A 14,806-nucleotide genomic window follows, 5' to 3' on the forward strand; every position below is an offset into this window, starting at 1 on the left:
CTTTGCCTTTTGTGAGTTACCACTCCACTCCCAAGATACCTAGATGTAAATGGACATTTTTTCATAATTTTTATTATTGTGAATTTTATTATTAAAAATTACAAGTAAATGTGATTATATAAATTGATTACTATAATGGTAATTATAATTATATTAAGTACACCAAATAAAATGTATACTTTTTTTATTAATTGCTTATTCCAGAGCTGGTGATGAATGACCGTGCAGCATCATGCAGAATACTGAAACAAGCACATCCTGCCCCCCTGATCCCCAGTGTAGAATTCATTTACGGTCAAATGTTCAGCATTAAGTTACGCTGACAATCCCGCAGGACTACTCATCATGGAAAACTTTGTTTGAGGCAGCTCAAGTAAGGAATCACGTTCCACTGTTATGACATTGCAAGAAATGTGGAAAGCAACACGGTTCCCTGAGTTTTTCACCACAGAATGTGCAGGGGCCTGTTTACTATGAAGAGAGATTTACAGACTATTAAGTGAAAAGCTGAAGCAAGTGTCAGTGAAGATGCTGGAATGAGTGAGTGCACGAGTAAACACTTAAACCGAAGAACTTCATTAAAGTCAAATGTGTATGCTGAAGAATGTATATTTAGTGGAAAGATAAAATGCTACAAGGGAACATCAAAGTATGAGAAATTAATCAAGACCACAGAGGTTAGAGTTGACAAAAGGCTTTGAGAGTGTGTAACCATTACTTGTGATTCAAAGATCTTAGCAGTTTGTGTAGGGCCACAGTGGCTGTAGAAGCACATTATCATGAATCTTGTTATACGAACTATACAAGGGTTAAAGCAAAGGAGGAAGATCATGCATCCAGCATTCAAACCGATGATCACTACAAAAATCTGAGAGATGAAGCATATGATGAACTATTTTAATACATTAGAACTGTGATTATTCCTAACAAAGAGGTAATACGTGTGACGACTCACTGAAAGGTTTGAAACCCTCATGACAAGCAGTGGAATACAGGGAATAGACTAATTAACCAAGAAGCATGTTAGAAGAAAATTGGACTCAGAGTTCGTGACAACCTCCACACATTCCCAGACAACCATGGAAAATTACTACCCCAACCTGATAGTGTCCTGCTACAGGACGTTGTAAGCGAAAACCAGAGTTTGAAAAGAGAATCATCAGTTTTAAAGGTTAGGGCCGCTATAAGCAAGAGATGTCTTCTGAATGATCCACAGACACATAGTCCAATTGGGAGAGGGTGGAAGTTGGAAAAACGCGAGGGAGCAGAACAACTGATAGTGGACTGGATGGATGGGCAGACGGCACCTCGGGAGCTGTGTCTGATCTACTAGCTTGCAACTGCATTAGGATCTGCAAACTGCCAACATGTGTCTGCTGTCTAAATGACCTCAAGTGCACTGACATGTGCAGGCTTCCCGCCTGCGACATCAAACAGACACGGAGAATGACACCTACTCAGAGGAAGAAGATGATGATGAAGACGAATGTGAATGATAAAACTGTGTTTATGTTCACTCATGACATACATTGGCTATGTAAGATGTGACAACTATGTTTATTTGAATTTCTAATTGAAAATTTTGCAATATAATCTATATTAATATACAAGGAATACAATGAAGTTTTGTTATTTTAAGGGCTATGTTGTTATTATTACCATTAATCATCGTAGTCTTTTTTATTTATATTGAATTTAACCAATCTGGTGGAATTAGATTTATTTTTCCACCTATTATGATCAAATTGCATGTTATTTATCAAAAATATGAAACCCATTATTTTTCCCCTATAATAATATCAGACAAAAGGCAATGAGTGATGACTTGCTTATATTTTCCATCTCCTGCAAAAAGAAAAAAATCATGTTATAACCCATCTCCCACCCGAGTGGTACCAATAGCCTAAATGAAGGGTCCTGGCTCATGGCCTAACAGATAATTAAAGTAAATGACACGCTGAGGTTTGACCATAGATACCACTGCCCCAGGAACTCATCATGAATGACAATCATCGAGCATAGCATCCATAACTGACTGACACTCCATAGTAGACAGAAGTTACATTACAAAAGTGACTGTGTATTCTAACCCCAGATTTGAAGGTGAGTGCAGAAAGTGAGGCAGAGGTATGTTCGACTGAACTGGAACATACAGATATCAAGGTAAGCTGATGAGAGGATCAATTTTAGATCACACTGTGCACTAATTGTTTCTCATGCTCAAATTCAATCCACCCCAACTCACCCACATCTTCTCTCCATACCAGCACTATCATACAATATCCCTGGGCTTAGGACAGCAGCCAAATCGAGGACTCCAGTGCCTGTTTATTAGTTTCTCGTGCATGGATAAAATAGCATCTTCGCATTACCACTCTGAAGCAAGCCAGTGATATGCAAAATGTTTTAATAAATAAATACCAATGAGAAAATAATTTAACCAGGTTTCTCCAAAGGGACAGCAGTAGTGTTAGCCATTTTCCGGAAAATCGTCGGGTAATGAGAAGAAAATCAGGCTGGGGGGTGTGGCCTGTGTCTGGACGAGCATTAAATCAGATCGGTGAGCTCCTGGCCCGGGCCGCCTTCTTTGGGTCTCTCAGCGTACCGCTGCAGCATGGGAGCGAGAGCTCATTGAAACCCCATTCTTGGAAACCCCGCAGGTGCATAATGAGTGGCTTCTGATGTGCTGAGCTAGGTAAGGAGGCTCACAATGAGCAGTAGAGCCCCCCGTGGTGCAAAAAATGACAGCTGAGCGCACTAAAGCCTACCCGCAGGAGTGGGGGCCTGCCCGAAACCCACATTTGTTACTGATGGCTATTATCTTTCACCATATGGTTTCTAATTGACTACAAAACCCATACCAATCATACACCATAAGAAGCGCAGGACATTTTGGGACCCTCATGCGAATACCAAGCACTGCCACCAAAGGACGACTGTGACCAAGGATGGAAACTTAGTGAGAAGTGGAAGAGGACAAAATCAGCATGATGAACCTCTTGCAAGTGACTCATGCTTTTGCTGAAGCCCACGCCTCACATATTTACACATGATGTGCCTATGAAGGTGTACTGCTCCCTTTCTCCTATAGATGTGCACTACGTTCTCTGGGGGCCTACTGACCCATTGTTATCGGATGTTGCCATTAATTGCTGCTAATGTTTTACTGAACCCCATTAAGATTTGAAGTCATCTTGGATATCTCTTGCACTAAGATGGTGTGACACTTCCTATTCACAGAGGTTGTGTACCTGGAAAGGGAACCGGTGAAAGGGCAGGGCTACAGCGCAACTGATATTCATGCGGGACGTATCTGATCCCTTCCTCACAAAATATGGGATTTGAAAAAAGGTGTGTTGGAGTGGGAGGAGTTGTGTAGGGGAGGTGGGAAACTTGACAAAATCCAGTTGTTGTATGGTTACCTGATTAATGACATGGTTACGGTTCTGAATGTCCTTTATGCACACTTCAGCCTTAAGCTCACCTGAAGGGGTGAGGTTAATGTCTCTTAATGCTCCATTTGACTCCCCTAGTTATTTTACGCAATGGTTAAAGTGGTGAAGTGGAATGTCAATGGTTCAAATGCCCCCTTTAAACGCCACAAGGTGTGTTGGAAGGTGAGAGAATTCGCCCTGAATATCCTGTGCCTGCAGGAGATACATCTCAGATTGGCTGACACCAGCTGAAAAACAGAACTTGTCCTACCCAGTTTTCTGCAGCCACTATTTTTAAGAAATGTGGGGTCATGATCGCCATATGTAAGGATTTTCCCTTTGAAGTTGTTAAAGTAGCTAAGGACAATAATAAGGTCCGCCACATTTATATTGAGGGCCACCATCAAGGGAAACTGAGTAATATATTTATCCTCTATGACCCCCAACCAAGGTCAGAACCATTACTTGATACGACTTATAAAGCAGCTTGGCATATGGGACCTCATTAATTTGCTATGGCTCTGGGACTTAATTTAAGTGGCAGGCCATCTATTGGTTAGACAGCAACACGATAGGAACCTACTAAAGGGCAAAAGGGCTCCATGTCATTACCATTGTTACAAGGAATGAGAGACTTAGGCTTGGTGGATCTATGGAAAAGCAAACACAGACAAACAGGAAATAACTTTTTTCTCACACATACATAGGTCTTCCTCCAGAATTGACCCCATATAGGGCACCCAAGACATCGTGAAAAACACAGCAGCAGTCCCGTACAACAGGATAATGATATCAGACCTGGCTATTGTACAGTGGGAGTAGGCATCCTATCAGAAATTTGATAAATCTGTACTCAAGTACAGCATATGTTCCACCAAACTTTGAGGGGTACAATCATGCAATATTTTGTTGAGAACAACATAGGTTAAGTTCACACTAATGAGGTGTGGAATGCTTTAAAGGCAGTCTTTAGATGGCAATGCAGTGTTGAGAGGAAGAAGCAACACTGGATTTATGGGAACTATAAAGCATCCCTGGAAGTGAAGTTCAAGGCTTCCTCAGCTCTCCTCCGAGAAATGGGCTCCCTTGAAAGGCCTGCAATAGGGTATCCCTCTTAGAAGGAAATACTGATCTGCTTGCTTCAGAAAAACCTGAAAAAGATTTGCCATGCCTTTGGCAGAAATTTTACAAATGGGCAAATACAACCTGCTCACTCTTAGAAAGAAGAACCTGGGGATAAGCACTTCCAAACAGATTCCCTCAACCTTGAGATGAATGAGAATAAGCTGAGGGCTTCTTAGGACTTCTTCACAGCTCTATACCAAGAGAACCCTGTACCTCTAGATGAATCGCAATCCTTTATTAATGGAGCATGACTTCTGCAACTTAACTAAAATAAGAGAGACAAATTAAAAGAATTGATTACGCTACAACCTTAGCTACTACCCAGACAGGTCCCCTGGTCAAAATGGACACACCAATTGGTTCTACAAGCATTTCAAACAGGCACTGATTCCTCATTTGATCTCCCTCTTCAATACGATCCTTGAATGTCACTCAGTGTCACCATCAATGGCAGAGGCCAACATAATGCCGATTCCCCTAAGGGCCTGCTGACGAGTGTGGATCCTATCGGCCCATTGCCCTGCTGAATTCAGATACAAACAATGTCACAAAGATTTTGGCAAATAGACTCCTGCCCCATTTGCCTAACCTAATTGACCTAGAGCAATAGAGTTTTGTCCCATAACGACAGGCAGCAGACAACATCAGAAGGGTGCTGCACCTTAGAGAGAAGGCCAATTATAGATATATCCCTATGGCGGTCTGGCATTGGATGACAAATAGTCCTTTGACAGAGTCAACAGGGCCTTCCTTTCAAAAGTCATAGAGGCAATAGTACCCACTGTGCCCGTTACTATTTCTGCTTGCAGTTGAACCATTAGCTGGTAGAAAGAGATGAAGGGTGAGCCGTTTGGAGGGAAGCAACACATTATCCACTTACTTGCTGATGGTATCCTTCTCACCTAGACATACCCACTGCGCTCAATTCCCATTGTGATGGAAATCCTGAAGACATACCATAGGGTGTCTGGTTTCAAGTTGAACTAAGCTAAATAAGAAATGCTTAGAGTGGGCCTGCCATTGGAAATTCGAACTAAGCTGGCAACTACACACCCATGATGTTGAGCCGTGAATAAAAAATGTAAATACCTGTGGGTGTTTATTTCTCAATACTACTGCTAGCTCTGTGCAGCTAACTACCCTGCCTACTTAATGCTATTAAAAACAACCTTCTATGGTTGAAAGTTCTATAAATTTAAAGGCTGGGGAAGGTGATAATTATTAAGCAACACATACTATATAAATTACTCTACCTTTCCAGGCAGTCCCCATCAAGTTCCCAGAAACCGTAATAAAGATATTACTGAAGTCCGTAGATCAGTTTACTTGGGGTAGGAAACAAGCCCGTGTTTACAGGAATGTATTGAGGGCCTCCCAGAGGTCAGGCCCTTCCAGGCATTCGAAAATATTATCTATCAGGCAGCCTAGCTATGAATTGTCTTTGAATGGTCACTCTATGAAACTCAGAGTCACTGTACACATGGCTGCTGCAGTGATAGGTCAGGCGTCCTGGGCAATACCGTTGCTCTGAAAACATGTGAGGGTCTCAGTCTGCTTTTTCTCTGTGATTCATAAACCTACCTTTGAGATCTGGGATTCCATCCCCAGGAACCATCCTTTCCATCCCAGTTTACTCCTTTGCAGGAAAATGTAGACTTCTCCCAAGGCACAGTGCAGGAAGACTACTCACGATGGGCTGACAGAAGCTGTAAGATGCTGTGTGACCTATTTCAGTGGGGAATAACCTAAGATATCCCTTAATACAAAGAAGATTTTTGGGTCCTGGCAGTTGATAATCTACAATACTTCCAGCTAAGTCATTGGGTCCTTTCCTTTAAGAACAAAATGGCTGCGAACAGGCTCTTGACAGTTTGGGAAAATATGCTTACCACCTATGCTGGCCCCAAAGGCCTCATCTACAATATCAAACTGTTTTAGCAGATGTGCTACAGGACACAGCATGGTTCTTTTTGAAACGTTAGACTTGGATCCTGGGTTACTCTGTCCCCCTGCACAGTGGCATAAACTTTACGCTCAAACAAATGTATGGAGTGGCAGATGAGCTTTGCAGGAGAGTTTGTGGTCAGGATAGTGTGTTCTGCATATGTGGTGGTCATACCCCAAGTTAACAACCTTCTAGAAAGAGGTCCTTTGACTCAATAGTGCAGTAACTGGCTGCCCACTACCCCATGAACTATCATTCTGGTCTCCGCCCAGTGGGTTACGACCATATATCGCATGGAGACTGGAGACTTATTTTCATCATGCTCCCAGCCACAAAGCAGTTACTAGCGCACAGACTGAAACCCCCAACTATTCCCACAGTTCCTGAATGGACAGGTAAGTTATGGGCGTTGATAGCCATGGAGAAACTATCCTGGGAGCTGCACGACAAAGATCATAGGTTTAAACACCAGCCAGGGGGTCCTAGTAGGCCACTTGGTAGATGGGGGAACTGGTTTGGGCTGTCCTAGGTCATTACGTTCCCTCAAATTGAAGAGTTCATGGGGAGGGGGGATACTTAATTTCATTTGAGATTTTATAATTTGTCATGTTTATTTCCTAGAAGCGGAAGATGGTGCACCGTTATTACACTAATGTCTGTGCATTGGACATTCATGTTGTCTGAGTAACCTTTAGGCTGAGAGTGGGAGGGGGGATATTTGGACGAGGGGGGCTCAACCGAAATATTCTTTTGATTCTCTTGTTTGGAGATATTTCAATAAAATATCTTTGGAAAAAAAGAAAAAATGGCTAATTTAAGATTAGTTGGGTACTTACCACTGCCTGGAGTCCAAATTTTTCAGTTCCCTCAATAACTTAGAATTTTTCTTCAGAAGATGAAACCCTTTTCTAGGAAACACAAGAATTTAGGTTAATAAAACATACACCTTGAAATTAACGTCTGTAATAAATACCGTTGTATGTATTCTTGTAGTTCTGTTCAAAACAAAATGAGGCCAGGAGTGTTTGTGTTATGAGTGTGTACTGCTGGTCATTCACTAGATTCCCTATGTTTCTAGGGCCACGTTTGTATGGAAACAAATTGTGCTTTGCGCAAATACCACTAAATTCAAATAAGTGCTGCAAAAGAAATTTGCAAAATGTGTCTACAACTACCTCAGCACCAATTACCTGATAATTCTGGACACAGCTTGGGAAATACTATACAGGCATGAACATGCCTTTGATGGACTAGAAGACTGCTCATGGTTGTGAAAATTAGATGACATTAGAACACTGGTCCAGTTAATTGTTAGATCACTGGACTAGTTACTTGTGATCATTAAAACATGAGTTATAAAAAACACACAGTTAAAAACTCAAGACTCTATGACATGTACTATTACGAACACCTCCTTCCTTAACAACGGATCAATCAGAGAAACAACCCAAAATATCCTGAAATCTCGATAAAACTACAGGAATAGGTGAACCAACCTTTCATTAACAAAAAACACTATTTGACACTAAAGGACACCAAGTACTTCTAAAACTGAGAGAAGAGTCTTGTTTCCGAAGAGAAGCTGTGTTTGAATGGCTTAAGTGACTTCGGATTGTTGTGATGTATTGTATTCTCTTGTGAAAATCCAGATTTTGTAGTGCTTAACCTGAAAGAAAAAAAATGAGTGCAGATGGCCAAAATGTTTCTAAGCAGACCCACCCCCCTATTCCCCATACTGACACTACCCCTGCATGGATAAGGGTCAAATCTGGATTGAAGATAGCGAGCAAAGCAAGCGTGCCTGCTTTCCTCAAAGTGACTCAGAGGGGGTTCACTGCAAGCAAATGTTGTAAATATGGGGTCAAGTAATGAATTTTGCAGCCCACTTTTCATTTGAGTGTGCTACTAAATGGATAGCTTGGGAAAGAGAACTCATGAAAACCCTGCAGTAATTTCATGGTCTGGGGCTGGGCTATGTGAAGAGGCGTTTTCTTCTTTGTTCCACTAGTTTAAAAAAATGATTAGAGTACATGTGTATCGAATGAAAATGAAATGTGAAAGAAAAGTCTGAAAAACACTCTGAACAATAATATGTTTACTTATCCCTTATATTAACTAGGATAATGATATGACGTGCCAATGATGCAGTCCTCATACCCCTGAGAACGGGCGCAAGCCTTATGCAGTCATCATACCCCTGAGAACGGCTGCAAGCCTTATGCAGTCATCACACGAACTAGTATCATTTAAAATACCACAGTATGGTTTCAAATGCTCAATTACGAGCTCAAATGACAATAGCATCCTCAAATGCTCATTGCCAGCACACAGCCATCACAGCCCAAGGTAATGCTTCAAAATACCAGACACTGCTCTAAGTTCCTATGCACAGTTTTACATGCCCAGGCACAACCAACGAAAGCCCTATCCCGGGCATACCAATCATATACTCAGGAATAATTGTCTTGGCACTGCCCAAACCACTAGACACAGCCTCACATGACCAGGCCAACGTATGGCCATTTCTGACCAGTTACAATGGCAGATGTGCAGGCATGCCTTAAATTCAATGGTTTAGTCCCATATGCTGAGTCAAAAGCACCATATGTCCTCTGCACCCAGTGCAATTCTATTTGAACAGGGGTTGCTCCATGACATAAGCAGATAATACCAGCACTGTCTTAGTCAGCTGTATGCATACCCAACAGTTATTTGGGTTTACAGGACATATTCCCTTGTATAATTATTCCAACCTGTTTAGGTAGGACTTTCTGCAAAAGGATTGCGGATTCTTAGTGTGTGTTGTCTGACAGCTGCCACTAGTACCCAATGACACTTCCATTATTAGTCACGGAAGAAAGAAAGGCTTGAGTGGCAGTACTATAGGTTCGACCGGTTAATGGCATCACAACCTACCTTACCACATGCAAGCAGAGATGCCACTGCTACTAATTATTACCCATCCTGGTAGACCAAACTAATGTAAGATCTACAATTCACAAACTGTACCATATTGGTCATTAGGAAATTAACTTTCACTCCACTCTGACAAGTAACATGCCTCTTCAACAACCCACTCAATTTCTGGGTTCTTTACTGCAATCTGCTCTTTTCTTACAGTAAATACGACTCAGGCACGTACTGACAGACACATTAAAATTACACCATGGACCTCCAGTACACTGACATATACAATGGCTCAGTCCGACCCGCTGTCTCTGATGAAACATATTACACCCTGAACCGCAATGGCACTAGTATGTCGCTCGCAGTGTGAGGCAAAGAGATGCCGGGACTCTGGGAGAACAAGCCGGGACGAGAACATGCAGTCAGCAAAAACTACTGGACCACCAGGGTCCCGGTCCCTGTGAATAAGGGCTGGTTCGGTCCACCAGTACCTACCAGCACAAAAGAAACCACTGATATTCACCGAGAGGCTGGGATTTCGGCACTTATGCAATGAAAACTGGTTTGTCTGGAGGGAGGCGGTCGGTGAGGTTGCGCAAGCATACCTCTACTGTTGTGTGCATACAGTATGGGATGTCCAAACATCCTACTTAAGACCATATCTGTCACTAATACTTCAGAGGATTCTCTCATGTTAGGCTCATTCAATCTGTCAGGGATAACTGTGTATTTGCTTACCAAGCTAATGGAGAATCATGTGTGCACTCAATCTCTACATGACCTGCGCTAAGCTGGTAGTGTCCTGGGACCACATATCACTTTTAATTTATCATCGTTTGTGAATCCTGTCCTGCATGAATTGTTGCTCATATGTGCGTGCTAATGAACAGCATGGCTATTCTATGGGGCCGAAGACAGGCTCCAGACGTTTTCATGTCGTCCCCTACCTGCAAAAGTCAACAAAATGTATTTTGCCTAAGGCCAAAGATATCGTTGTCTCAACCTTTTACATATTTTGGGAGAGCTAGTACACATAATTTGTCATAGAATATTACCTTTCTGTCTCACTGCCGCATTTACTAGACAAAGCTATTGCCGGTCTTCTCCAGTACCAGGCTCTTTCTGAGATTTTAAAATTACATCGAAATACAGATTGAGAGATTGTTTTTTGGTGGTCACTGCAAGAAACTAACAAGCGACCCTAATGAACAAAAGATGCCTACTGTGTCTACCCTGATTTTTCATAAACTAGCTTAAAAAGACAATAGATTAGTGAGTGTGGTTTGGACTAATATTGAACCAGCAACCGCCAAACATGTTCATCTCAAAAAAAGACACGCACAGGCTTAATGAAGAGCTCAATTAACATAGAAGGCGGTTTAAAAACATAACATAGCACGGCTGGCGCATCGGGTTCCAAGCAAAAGTAGCAGAAATGTCTGTGGTGACCAGGGTGGGCTTATGTGTGAGCATGTTGTAGTGTAACATGCTGCATGTGTGTGTTGAGCAGGGTAGAAGTTTCATCATCTGTTTTCTGCCACTGGCATCTAGATCAGTTCGTGGCTTCAGAGAATGGAAATGGGGAGACACTATAAATAGTAAGCAGTGTGTAGGGACAAAAGGAAAGATCGAGAGTATCTATGCTATACATTGGTATGCCCTCATGGACTTGCTTTCATGGTTGCCACTTCCCTCAGCATTTCCACTGCAAGCTCCGGCTGATTTCTATTGCCAGTCACCAAGGGCTGCCATTATGGGGTCTGAGGTTGGGCTCTGGAACCTAAGGTCTGCTTAAGCCGTTGAAACCAATGAAATGATTTGTGGAGGGGTTCCTTACTACACTGCGAGGTGCGGGCCGATTCAGGAAGGAACACACACCGCTGTCCCTTGTCTGACGAAGAAAGGAGGCGGGCGAGGAGCACGTGCACACTCCAGACTCCGCCCCTTGCCTTACTGTCAATGACCACTAGGCCGCGCGCAGGTGAAACACACTACCCGGATGCAGTGAAGTCATCCGTATTATGTGACTTTGTAAAGAAATGCCAGAACTTTGGAGGCAATATGGGGACACGGCCATGCAACCTTGAGGACCGACGCAACCACCGTCTGCAAGAAAGGACCAGAGAGAGCCTGTCCTGTGGATAAGTGCTAAGGGACAGGTTAACCACTATTTTTGCAATCTAGCGGAAAAGCAGCAGGGCACTGAAGGGTAATTCACAGTTCCAGTGGACACTGAAGAACTGGCCTTGAGCGAGAAGGTCGCATAAGAGGACTCTGTTCTCTGATGCTGCAGATAGTAAGGGAAACTTGTGCGCTACACAAGGGCGCAGTAAAGCAAACGAGTGGAGTGTGTTCTGTCCAAAATGACAGCAGTAGAACATTGTACCCAGTTGTATTCAATCATTTCGGTTATAACAGCTACGTATGTTCAAAGAAAATCATCCCAATGAAAATCATCCCAGGCTTCTCATGATACTTCAGTTTAATACTGACCATATCAGATAGGATAACATAGTGATCATATGCAAGATTACCAGCCATGATCTCCAGGGTGCATCAGGCAGGGTTGCTAGCAGTAATGCAAAAAATGTTTTGTCAACATAAAATGCCTGTAATTGGGTAGCACATAACAGTCATAGCTGCAATGCCCACGGCATCAAGTTAAAAATAAGTAATAAATCTCCCAAATACTGCGTGATGTATCACTCAGATATCAAATGTATATATATTTTGAAATGCAACCATTTTCTCCAAACATCAGCTTATGAATTTTGAAAAAAACACACATTTTCATCTCACTTTCAATTTTGGTATACAGGGAGTGCAGAATTATTAGGCAAGTTGTATTTTTGAGGATTAATTTTATTATTGAACAACAACCATGTTCTCAATGAACCCAAAAAACTCATTAATATCAAAGCTGAATATTTTTGGAAGTAGTTTTTAGTTTGTTTTTAGTTTTAGCTATGTTAGGGGGATATCTGTGTGTGCAGGTGACTATTACTGTGCATAATTATTAGGCAACTTAACAAAAAAGAATATATACCCATTTCAATTATTTATTATTACCAGTGAAACCAATATAACATCTCAACATTCACAAATATACATTTCTGACATTCAAAAACAAAACAAAAACAAATCAGTGACCAATATAGCCACCTTTCTTTGCAAGGACACTCAAAAGCCTGCCATCCATGGATTCTGTCAGTGTTTTGATCTGTTCACCATCAACATTGCGTGCAGCAGCAACCACAGCCTCCCAGACACTGTTCAGAGAGGTGTACTGTTTTCCCTCCTTGTAAATCTCACATTTGATGATGGACCACAGGTTCTCAATGGGGTTCAGATCAGGTGAACAAGGAGGCCATGTCATTAGATTTCCTTCTTTTATACCCTTTCTTGCCAGCCACGCTGTGGAGTACTTGGACGCGTGTGATGGAGCATTGTCCTGCATGAAAATCATGTTTTTCTTGAAGGATGCAGACTTCTTCCTGTACCACTGCTTGAAGAAGGTGTCTTCCAGGAACTGGCAGTAGGACTGGGAGTTGAGCTTGACTCCATCCTCAACCCGAAAAGGCCCCACAAGCTCATCTTTGATGATATCAGCCCAAACCAGTACTCCACCTCCACCTTACTGGCGTCTGAGTCGGACTGGAGCTCTCTGCCCTTTACCTATCCAGCCACGGGCCCATCCATCTGGCCCATCAAGACTCACTCTCATTTCATCAGTCCATAAAACCTTAGAAAAATCAGTCTTGAGATATTTCTTGGCCCAGTCTTGACGTTTCAGCTTGTGTGTCTTGTTCAGTGGTGGTCGTCTTTCAGCCTTTCTTACCTTGGCCATGTCTCTGAGTATTGCACACCTTGTGCTTTTGGGCACTCCAGTGATGTTGCAGCTCTGAAATATGGCCAAACTGGTGGCAAGTGGCATCGTGGCAGCTGCACGCTTGACTTTTCTCAGTTCATGGGCAGTTATTTTGCGCCTTGGTTTTTCCACACGCTTCTTGCGACCCTGTTGACTATTTTGAATGAAACGATTGATTGTTCGATGATCACGCTTCAGAAGCTTTGCAATTTTAAGAGTGCTGCATCCCTCTGCAAGATATCTCACTATTTTTGACTTTTCTGAGCCTGTCAAGTCCTTCTTTTGACCCATTTTGCCAAAGGAAAGGAAGTTGCCTAATAATTATGCACACCTGATATAGGGTGTTGATGTCATTAGACCACACCCCTTCTCATTACAGAGATGCACATCACCTAATATGCTTAATTGGTAGTAGGCTTTCGAGCCTATACAGCTTGGAGTAAGACAACATGCATAAAGAGGATGATGTGGTCAAAATACTCATTTGCCTAATAATTCTGCACTCCCTGTACATATATTTATTCAACCAAGCAAAAACGTATAAGTTAGTATGCTGGGCAATACACAGGAGAGCCACTTACAGGTAGCTCAAGAGCTACCAGTAGCTCATGAGCTACTCATTGGAAAAGCCTGATATAGCCATTAAGCAGCAGAGTTTAGCCTAACAGAAGCAGTAGCTCGGAGGAGATGTGAGGAGGATGTGGCCCCAATCAGTGCGATCTACCACTCAAACCTGAACCCAAAGAGGTGGGAGGCAGGTGGGGAACCCTGGCAAGCAGGAGGCTTCACAAGGCTGATTTCGTGCGGCGTCCAATTCCCCTTTACTTTCAATGCAAACCCAAGGAACTCTGGGCAGCGCCCTGGCTCATTTTATTTTATATTAAAATCGCGTTGCCTCCTACTCCGAGAGGTGCAGTGGTTTTAACACCACTAACTCACAGTATTCAACGTAGAGAGCCACAGCGCCTCCTGTCAACCCACTTAGGCAAGAATATAAGCTAATAGCAGGGCTGCCTAATCAGCAGAGCCAAACAAACGTCACACAAAAAAAGGCAAGAACAAATAACTTGTCTTTAGCAACAACTCTTTTAAGAGACACACGGGAAGGAGATCTGAGAACGTAAAAAAAGCATTAGCGCAACTGTGCAAAAAACCAGCCGAAGCCAAAAAAGGAATCCTGTTTTTTTTTTTGGGGGGGGGGGGGGGGGGGGCGGGGAGGGGGGCGGGGAGGGGGGTTAAACTTTACACTATAATTTTGCAACAGGTGGTCGGCATGCCATTGTTTTCACAGACTCGCCGTATAAAACACTACCAGTGAGCATGTTTTTGTTTTCAGAACAAGATCGTATTTTTCTTTTTTTGGGGGAGCTTTTGAGCTGCTGCTGTGGTTTTCATTTCAATCAATTTTAAAATACTTATGTTGGGCCACTGTATCAACTGGATACAGTTCTGACCTCCCTGACCTTACGTCAGATGTAAAATATGATAATTAGTGTAGCTCAAATAATTAAATTGCCATTCCGTCCT

General features: G+C 42.5%; 1 protein-coding gene across 5 annotated transcripts in view; it reads right to left on the minus strand.

Annotated features, from left to right (window-relative positions):
- RALGAPA2 (Ral GTPase activating protein catalytic subunit alpha 2) overlaps positions 1–14,806 on the minus strand; it is a 1,651,508-nt gene that overhangs the window by 510,450 nt on the left and 1,126,252 nt on the right. For all 5 annotated transcript variants that reach the window (XM_069234346.1, XM_069234347.1, XM_069234343.1 and 2 more), the window contains one exon: positions 7,341–7,412. In XM_069234346.1, coding sequence (XP_069090447.1) covers positions 7,341–7,412 — 72 coding nt within the window. The remainder of the gene's footprint in view (positions 1–7,340; positions 7,413–14,806) is intronic.

The sequence above is a fragment of the Pleurodeles waltl genome, chromosome 5 (assembly GCF_031143425.1).
Source record: "Pleurodeles waltl isolate 20211129_DDA chromosome 5, aPleWal1.hap1.20221129, whole genome shotgun sequence".
NCBI classification, from domain to species: domain Eukaryota; kingdom Metazoa; phylum Chordata; class Amphibia; order Caudata; family Salamandridae; genus Pleurodeles; species Pleurodeles waltl.